Source organism: Pipistrellus hanaki (assembly GCF_964339955.1).
Source record: "Pipistrellus hanaki genome assembly, chromosome: X".
In the NCBI taxonomy this organism is placed as follows: domain Eukaryota; kingdom Metazoa; phylum Chordata; class Mammalia; order Chiroptera; family Vespertilionidae; genus Pipistrellus; species Pipistrellus hanaki.
In genome coordinates, this window is record NC_140524.1 from 10,333,338 (window position 1) to 10,342,747 (window position 9,410).

The window sequence follows — 9,410 nt, forward strand, 5'->3', positions numbered from 1 at the left end:
CTTCTAAGCCAGTGGTCGGCAAACTCATTAGTCAACAGAGCCAAATACCAACAGTATAACGATTGAAATTTCTTTGGAGAGCCACATTGTTTAAACTTAAACTTCTTCTAACGCCACTTCTTCAAAATAGACTCACCCAGGCCGTGGTATTTTGTGGAAGAACCACACTCAAGGGGCCAAAGAGCCACATGTGGCTTGTGAGCCGCAGTTTGCCGACCACGGGTCTAAGCTAAGCAGGGTCAGGCCTGGTTAGTAGTTGGATGGGAGACCACCTGGGAATACTGGGTTCTGTGGGCTTAACACGTTAAGCGCCCAGCCTGTTTTGTCTTCCGGACAGAAAGTATAGTGTCAGTCACCTGACTAGGCACTTAACGCGTTAAAAAATAAAAGAGAGAAAGACCTAACTAGTTTGGCTCAGTGGATAGAGCACCGTCCTGCGGACTGAAAGGTCCCAGGTTCGATTCTGGTCAAGGGCATGTACTTTGGTTGCGGGCACATCCCCAGTGGGGAGTGTGCAAGAGGCAGCTGCCTCGATGTTTCTCTCTCATTGATGTTTCTAACTATCACTCTCCTTTCCTCTCTATAAAAAATCAATAAAATATATTCTTAAAAAAAGGAGGGGCACACTGAAACCGGTTTGGCTCAGTGGATAGAGCGTCGGTCTGCGGACTGACAGGTCCCAGGTTCGATTCTGGTCAAGGGCATGTACGTTGGTTGCGGGCGCATCCCCAGTAGGGGGTGTGCAAGAGGCAGCTGGTTGATGTTTCTCTCTCATCGATGTTTCTAGCTCTCTATACCTCTCCCTTCCTCTCTGTAAAAAATCAATAAAATATATATTTTTTTTTAAAAGAGGGACATTTTGACACACATTACAACATGGATGAACCTTGAGGACATTATACTACGTGAAATAAGCCAGACAAAAGGACACTGATTCCATTCTGTGAGGTGCCTGGAGAAGCAAAGCTCAGAGAGACAGGAAGGAGGGTGGCTGGTGCCAAGGCTCTGGAGTAGGGGTGTCGAACTCAATCAGAGAAGGGGCCAAAATCTAAAATCCAGCCTAAATCGCGGGCCGAATGGTTTACTGAACAGTCATAAACTGACAATGTCATAAACTGACAGCGGAGTGCAGTGATGACAGCGCGGTGCGGGCCACATTGCAAGGCCTGGCGGGCTGGATTTGGCCCGCGGGCCTTGTGTTTGACACATGTGCTCTGGAGGGAAACGGGGGGCGGGGGGGGCGGGGTTAGTGTTTCATGTGGACAGTTTCCATTTAGAAGCTGAGAAAGTCCTGGGTTTGGATGGTGGTGATGGTTGCACAATATGAATGTGTTTGAAGCCACTCGCCTGGTGAAGAAGCTCAGTTCCACGCCCTGTGTATTTTATCGCCATGAGGAGAGTGAGGCCCCGCCGTGTGCCCACATCAGGTGCCCGCAGAGGGAAAAGGCAGCCATCTTCAGGGCTGGCAGCTCTGGGGCTGGCGCTGGGCAGCAGGCTGAGCATCCCTTTCTCTGTCCACAGCCCAGGTCCTTCTGGAACCACCGCTGGCGCGGCTGGGACGCCGCCACCTTGGGTTCCTGCAGAGGGTGCCACCGGCCCACACAGCCATGCGCTGCCCAGCTGTGCTCCTGCTCCTGCTCCTGGTCCTGGCGGGGGTGGCCCAGGCCTTTCGCATCTGTGCCTTCAACGCCCAGAGGCTGACGCTGGGCAAGGTAGCCAGGGAGGAGGTGCTGGACCCCTTAGTTCGGGTAGGTTGGTCACTGTAGGGAAACTGCTCTCTGAGGACCAGGAGCCACAGCCCCACCCAGCCCTGCCTGGCCCAGGCCTGTCCCAGAGAAGGGGACATGGAGGGACACAGGTGCAGAGACATGGAGCAAGTTCCTCCCATCATCGGCCTGAGACTCTTCCTCTGTGAAATGGGTAGTGTGGGTGGGGACAGCACCGTTTTCTCCCAGGTCTTTTTGTTTTCGAATATGTTTTTTGATTCAGAGGAAGGGAGAAACATCACTGATGAGAATCATTGATTAGCTGCCTCTTGCACACCCCCACTGGGGATCGAGCCCACAACTCGGGTATGCATACTTGACCGGGAATCGAACCTGGGACCTTTCAGCAAAGTTCTATCCACCGAACCAAACCAGCCAGGGTCCAGGGGTTTTTAAAAAATCTATTTTTATTGATTTCAGAAGAATGATAGAAACATCAAGAGAACCACTGATTGGCTGCTTTCTGCACACCCACTGGGGATAGAGCCAGTAACCTGGGCATGTGCCTTTAACTGGAATCAAATGCAGGAGTCTTCAGGCTACAGGTCAACGCTGGCCAAACCAGCTAGGGTTCCCAGGTCCCCAGGCCATCAACATACCATGCCACTTCTGGCCCTCAGCAGCCAGTGTTCCCCCCCCCCCCCCCACACACACACACAACTTCCTAGGGCAGCTAGCATTCAGTGGGGCTGGCCTTCCCAGTGTCCTGCAGATCCTGTGTGTAGCCCCAGGGAGTGGCTACCAAGGATACAGATGCAGAAAATGCATGTGCCAGCTCTCATGGGATAGTTGCAACTGTAATAAGTTGTGAACTTAAGCATGTTTCCTTTGTGATAGCGTGAGGCCACAAACAGGACACACATCAGAGAGGGGCCTAACTCCAGGACTGCTGTTCTCCAGAGAACAGAGCAGTAAAAAGTGCCCTGGTCAGGAGCCCAACTGGTTAGAGTACCACCCCAATGAGATTGTAGGTTGGATAGCAGGCGAGGGGACCTGTTAAGAATCAACCAGTGAACGCTTAGATCAGTAGAGCAATCAATTGATATGCCTCTCAATAAGTCAATAATTTAGAACAGCTAGCAAGACATTAGGGGCAAGTTCAAGTTGAGGTCATGCTTATGGTCTGGGGCTGCACATTATTTGCCCAAAGGTCAGCTCTTGCCAGGCCCTGTGGCACATTTCAAAGGGGGAAAACTGGGGTACCTGCTGCTGCGCTGATTTGTTCCCTGGAGGACAAGGACAGCGACCCTAGGGTTCCCAGAGGCCCCCCATCCCCCATGAATCCAAACGCAAAGACATGGATGGAAAACTGATTTATTGGTGGGTGTAAGGTGGGGGGCAGCACCGAGACTCTCAGGAGTGCAGGGCTCGCCATTTGTCCAGGGGACCACGATTAGGGATATATTTGACCCCACAGCCATCGGGGATGAGGCGCTTCTCGGCCACCATGTCTTCAAACTCATCCGCGTTAAATTTCGTGAAGCCCCACTTCTTGGAGATGTGGATCTGGGGGGGAAAAAACAAAGAATTGAGTCTACATATTGGGGGGGTGGGTCCTGGGCAAGGGAAGGAGGGACCAAAGGTGGCTGCACTTCTTACCTTCTGGCGGCCAGGGAACTTGAACTTGGCTCTGCGCAGGGCCTCAATCACATGCTCCTTGTTCTGCAGCTTGGTGCGGATGGACATGATGACTTGGCCAATGTGGACTCTGGCCACTGTGCCCTGGGGCTTTCCAAAGGCACCCCGCATCCCCGTTTGGAGCCTAGATGGAGGGCAGCGTGAGTTCAGACACGAATGCCCACCAGAAAGGGCTGTATCCAAGGTCCCTTAGGGCAACCCATACTAAGCAACAGGTTGCGTACACTACCAAGGATGCTGCTGTTTGCAGCCATTGCACACCAGGCCCCCATGGGGAAAAGGGCCTGGTCGGCTTAATTGGCTGCAGTGAACCCCAAAACAGACTCAAACAGAACCTTTGCCAAGGTGCCCCGGGGCTCATTTGAAAGCCCAATATGCAACTGCCCTAGCAACGCACTTGCTGGCAGATGGCTGGCACCAGGCTCAAAGCTACTTCCTCCCCCTGCTGCCCAGAGGCTCAGCCCTCCCCTTTTTGTCTCTGCTCATCTGCAGAGTAGCAGAGAAATTAGTGCCCATGACATCTTGCCAGCCATTAGGCTGGCTTTGCCATGCATGGTTGAGTCCTTATGTGGGGCCATCTCTTTGCTCTACCATAATCAAGCTCAACAGAGACCCCCCAGGCTCACCTGTCAGCCCCAGCACAGGACAACATCTTGTTGATGCGGATGACGTGGAAGGGGTGGAGTCGCACTCGGATGTGAAAGCCGTCTTTGCCACAACTTTTCACCATGTACTTGTTGGCACAAATACGGGCAGCCTCCAGGGCTAGGTGGGGGGGAGGAAGGCAGCAGAGTTAAGGATGGCATAGAAGCACTCATCAAAGCTCACATTTGGGTGTTCATGACTAAGGAACTGGAAACTCCAGTCCAGTGAGCTCCGGATTTAGCTGGGGAGCACATAGGAATAGGCGTGACTAACCAGGAATCCTGAACCTCACCTTCAGAGGAGAGCTGCTCATATTCGTCCGACACCATGTGGCCACAGAGTGGGAACTCATCCACTTTGGCCTTCTTCCGCCCCAGGTCAAAGATGCGGATCTTGGCATCTGGAAAAAGCCTTGGGTCAGTTGTGTGTGGGGTGCCCTCGACAACCGAGTCGGTGCACCCAAACCATTTGGGGAGCTCTTGTGCAACTTACCAGGGACACCTCGGCAGAAGCGAGACTTTGGGTACGGCTTGTTCTTACAATACCGGTAACTGCGGGGAGGGGTGGGGGGGGGAAAAACCCAGGTTTGCAGGGATTCACAAGTTAACTGATCAATAGGCATAAGCCAATCTGTAAGCTACCTCCGTGTCTGGTGTGGTGCTAAAGCAAGACAGAGTCACATCTAGGGGGCAAAGAGTTAAGAGGACAACCATGTAGGCAAAAATCTTTCTCCACTCCTCACTGGGTTTCCAACTTCTTCCCGTGCCAATCCTTTGAAACAGACTTTCCCAGTTAAAATACACCACTCAACTCTACTACATATCTGCTGCATAAAAGCAGCACATTCATGCTGTCCACCCTAGACTTTTGGGCACGTGGCGTTTGGCCTCCAAGCCATGTGAAGGACTCCCAACGCCCTCTGCAGGCCATGCAAGACTTGAAAACAAGGGCAAGGCACACAAAAGGCCCAGAAGGCATTGAGCCTCAAAAGGCGGCGAATTTCCAGGACAAAGGGCGGGATGCGAAGCGGCCGTCGCTTCCAGCCTGAAACTGACTCGGAAATGCAGGAAAGGGTCACTACAACACCCCAACAACACTGTGGAAGCGCTTCAAGAGCGGTATCAAGTTTTAAGTGAAACAACCTCATGACTTAAACGAAGACTTACAGCGATCCGGAAGGTATAGGGGAGAACAATGAAGTACGTTCCCAAAAAAGGAAAAGCTGGGTGTACTAGAGGTTCCACCCCACGACTGCCTTAAGTAGCCAAATGCTCCTGTTTCTCTTCCCAGCAGCGAAATCACATGGATTCGATACTCACCACCGGGCGGGGCGGCGACCCATGGCGACACCACGATCTTCAGTGGCTACAATGAAACAGAAAAAGTCAGAAGACGTTGACAAGGTTCCAACCGCGGGAGGGAAACGGCAAGGGCACGGCGGGAACTTGCACCCGTAACTACTCACCACGCCGAAGGGAAAGGCGCTCCCACGCCTGCGCATGCCTTATATAGGCCGCCTCTCTTCGCGCGTAAGAACCATAGAGTCTGCGCGAGGGCGGGGAGGACACTCTAGCACACTTGCAAAACCATAGATGCGACGGCGTTCTGCGCCTGCGCGCAGGCAGCCGGGTTCATGCGCAGAACGGGAAATAGGTGGAGCGCCTGGACGCAGCAGGGAGCTGGCGAATAGGGGCTAGCCACATCAGCACGGGAAAGCCTTCCCCAACTGGCCATCTTGGGCGTAGGACTCGGCCCCAGGCTTTGCTGTAACTAAGAAAAACTTTTGTTCTTGAGTTGAAAAGGGGAAAGTACCCCCGAGTGGAGCTCACGGCGGCTGCGCGCTGGTTCCTAGGATTCACTTTGCCCGGGACACGCTCTCTATGCCTCCCTCTGGGCTTCAGGGCCCGCAGGGGACGCGCCATGCTGGAGCCTCGGCTTACATTCCTTTGTCGATAGGGAGGCCGGAGGCCGAGGCACGCCCCCACCCCCCGCGATAACCTAAAAGTCCGCAGCCTGTGCCAATACGGGCTGGCCTTCGCCCACCCAGGGGGAAAAGGCCGACGGCGACCCTCCACCGAAATCCAGGTTCCAGGAGGCCCCGGAGGCTCTGTTGGGTCCTCCCTTGCCCACCCTCTTGGGGCAGAGAAAAGAGACGCTGTGCTCCTGATGGAGAAAGAGGAGATGCCTATGGCAAAGGGCGCGGTCACTATGTCTCCGGACCCATCCAGTCCAGGCCTCCCAGGAGAGCAGTGTCCACCCTCCCAGGGCCCAAAATGTGCCCCCCACACACACACACACCCCCGCCGCCAAAATACACACCAAGTCCCACCATGTTCCCATGCCGCCTGAGTGTGTCTGGGCGGCTCTCCATAAGCATTGTTTCAGCTGGGCCAGCGTGGGTCAGTGGTTGAGCATAGACCTATGAACCAGGAGTCAGGATGGATTCCCGATCTGGGCACATGCTCAATACCCAGTGTGGGGCATGCAAGCGGCAGCTGGTCAATGATACTCCCTCATCATTGATGTTTCTATCTCTCCCTCTCTCTTACTCTCTAAAATCAATTTAAAAAAATAATAACCAAAACTGGCTTGGCTCAGTGGATAGAGCATCGACCTGTGAACTCAAGAGTCCCGGGTTCTATTCCGGTCAAGGGCATGTATCTTGGTTTAGGGCACATTCTAGTAGTGGGTGTGCAGGAGGCAGCTGGTCTAATAAATCATGGATTTGCCCCCTACCCCAGGAGCCCAAGAGCCAGGGAGAGGTGAGCAGAGCTGGAGGCAGTCACCCAGAAATGTGCTATCCACCAGACTTGTCTGTCCAAGCTTCTGGAGATGGGGAAGGCGAGAAGTAACAAAATATTCTATTTTTTAAATATATTTTATTGAATTTTTTACAGAGAGGAAGAGAGAGGGATAGAGAGTCAGAAACATCGATGAGAGAGAATCATCGATCAGCTGCCTCTTGCACATCCCCCATTGGGGATGTGCCCGCAACCAAGGTACATGCCCTTGACCGGAATTGAAGATGGTGGTTTTTTGTGTTTTTATTTTTAAAAATATATATCTTATTGATTTTTTACAGAGAGGAAGAGAGAGGGATAGAGAGTCAGAAACATCGATGAGAGTGAAACATCGATCAGCTGCCTCCTGCACACCCCCCACTGGGGATGTGCCCGAAACCAATGTGCATGCCCTTGACTGGAATCGAACCCAGGACCTTTCAGTCCTCAGGCCGACACTCTATCCATTGAGCCAAACCAGTTTCGGCTTGTGTTGTTTTTTTGAGTCCGCAGGCCAATGCTTGAGTCCGCAGACCGACGCTCTATCCACTGAGCCAAACCGGTTTCGGCATAACAAAATATTCTTAGTGTTACTTGACCAAGGGGTGTGTGTGTGGCCCTCGAGGGAGGGAACCCTGTCAAGCATACCTGCTCTTCTCGGGGATAACTTGGTACTGTAGTAAATGGCTTGGAAAGATGGTGGTGTTTTGTTTTGTTTTGTTTTGTTTTGTTTTGTTTTGTTTTTTAGGGCAAAAAGGCTGGAATGTGAGAGCTGATTGCTACAGAAAACAGAAGAAGAATAAATCAATAGAGAGATGGAGTTGCATTTATTACACAAAGGTCCAGAGAAAAATATCCCTCAAATTCTTGGCCCCAACATGCAGGAATTTTCCCTATTTATATGTTTTTACCTTCTTTGTCTCCCAAATATGGAGTGTTTCTGGCCCCTTTTGCAAGTTCTTAAAGAGCCCGTATGTTCTGGGCCTTGAGACCTCAACCAGAGGCCTGGCCTGGCGCCAGCACTGATAACCTTGTCTGGGGAAGGTTTAATGGCCTCTCTGAAGTGGGAGTAGTCTTAGGAAGCAAGAATTTACAGAAGCCAAATAGCAGGGTTAAAATTTCAAACAGCAGTTTTCATACAAGATGGATACTTCATGATTGAATAATTGAATTGATACCTCCTCCCCTGGGAACTGTCAACCGACATTCCCTTTTGCTCCTTAGACCACGTTCCACTTGCTAAGACCATTATCCTTCTCTGGACCTTACCAGGATCCAGATCCGCTCAGAGAATTCCCAGCCTAAAAAGCCCACCTAGAATCCTTTAAAACCTCTGAATCCCCATCCCTGGGTGCTGGTGCCATCTAGTGTTCATAATAAATTCATTTTATATATATATATAAAATTGATTTTTTACAGAGAGGAAGGGAGAGGGATAGAGTTAGAAACATCGATAAGAGAGAAACATCAATCAGCCGCCTCCCGCACACACCCCCACTGGGGATGTGCCTGCAACCAATGTGCCCCTGGCCGGAATCGAACCTGGGACCCTTCAGTCCGCAGACCAACGCTCTATCCACTGAGCCAAACCGGTTTCGGCTGGAAATTCATAATTCTTTACCCCCTTTGGCTTCATGTGTTCCTCCTTTGGCGACCCTAACAATGTGCACGTCCAACAGTGGTGCAGAGACCTTCCCAGGGCACCCAGCCCTTCCACCCAGGGGCTCTGGGTCTGGACACTGGGTTAGAGTCTGTGAGTCTGTTCTGTGACAACCCCAGTCAGGTGTTTGGCTCCCAGGCCTAGAGCATTTCCGGCTGTAGGAGGCTGCCTGTTTCCCAGAGACACTGTGGTCTTTCCAGAGCTTTGCAAAGACACCTGTGTCTCGCCTCTGATGGTTCTCAATGCCTCACTGAGAACAGGTGCTTCTAGGCCTGCCTGTGGAACAGGGTTTCAGAGTGGAGTGTTCAGTGGAACGTGATACATCTACTCCAAAATCCCCCTCTCCCCAAGCCTGGGGATCCCCTCCTCCACCATTTGTCAGGACAGCTCTGATATCAAAACCCATGAACCACAGGCCACCAGTGTGTCCAAGTTCAGTCAGCCAACAAAGTGAGATGCTGGACTTCTCACCAGCTGTATGCACTAACGTTCTAACTGGAATTCTAGTAAGGGCACCCCTATCAGTGAATCCGGCCCCAGGTGAATGTTATAAAATTTATATATATAGCCCTAGCCGGCTTGGCTCCGTGGATAGAGCATCAGCCTGTGGACTGAAGGGTCCCAGGTTCGATTCCAGCCAAGGGCACATGCCTGGGTTGAAGGCTTGATCCCCAGTAGGGGGCGTACAGGAGGCAGCCAATCAATTATTCTCTTTCATCATTGATGTTTCTATCTCTCCTCCCTTCCTCTCTGAAATCAAAAAAGAAATTGTATATATATATAATTGGTTTCAGAGAGAGAGAGAGAGAGAGAGAGAGAGAGAAACATCAATTGGCTGCCTCCTGCACGCCCCCTACTGGGGGTCAAGCAGCAACCAGGGCATGTGCCCTGACTGGAAGTTGAACTAGCAACCTTTTTTTT

General features: G+C 51.9%; 1 protein-coding gene across 2 annotated transcripts; it reads right to left on the reverse strand.

Moving 5' to 3' along the window:
- Positions 1-3,062: 3,062 nt before the first annotated feature.
- RPL10 (ribosomal protein L10) lies at positions 3,063-5,670 on the reverse strand. Of its 2 annotated transcripts, XM_084870054.1 has the most exons (7): positions 5,515-5,670; positions 5,369-5,414; positions 4,542-4,600; positions 4,342-4,449; positions 4,031-4,169; positions 3,366-3,528; positions 3,063-3,272 (listed from the first exon to the last, which is right to left on the reverse strand). In XM_084870054.1, the coding sequence occupies exons 2-7, from the start codon at positions 5,389-5,391 to the stop codon at positions 3,120-3,122; spliced, it is 645 nt and encodes a 214-aa protein (XP_084726180.1). In that variant the 5' UTR covers positions 5,392-5,414; positions 5,515-5,670; the 3' UTR covers positions 3,063-3,119. The 2 variants fall into 2 exon arrangements, with proteins under 2 accessions (XP_084726180.1, XP_084726179.1); XM_084870053.1 differs by lacking the exon at positions 4,542-4,600 and having other exon boundaries at positions 5,515-5,575.
- Positions 5,671-9,410: the final 3,740 nt, after the last annotated feature.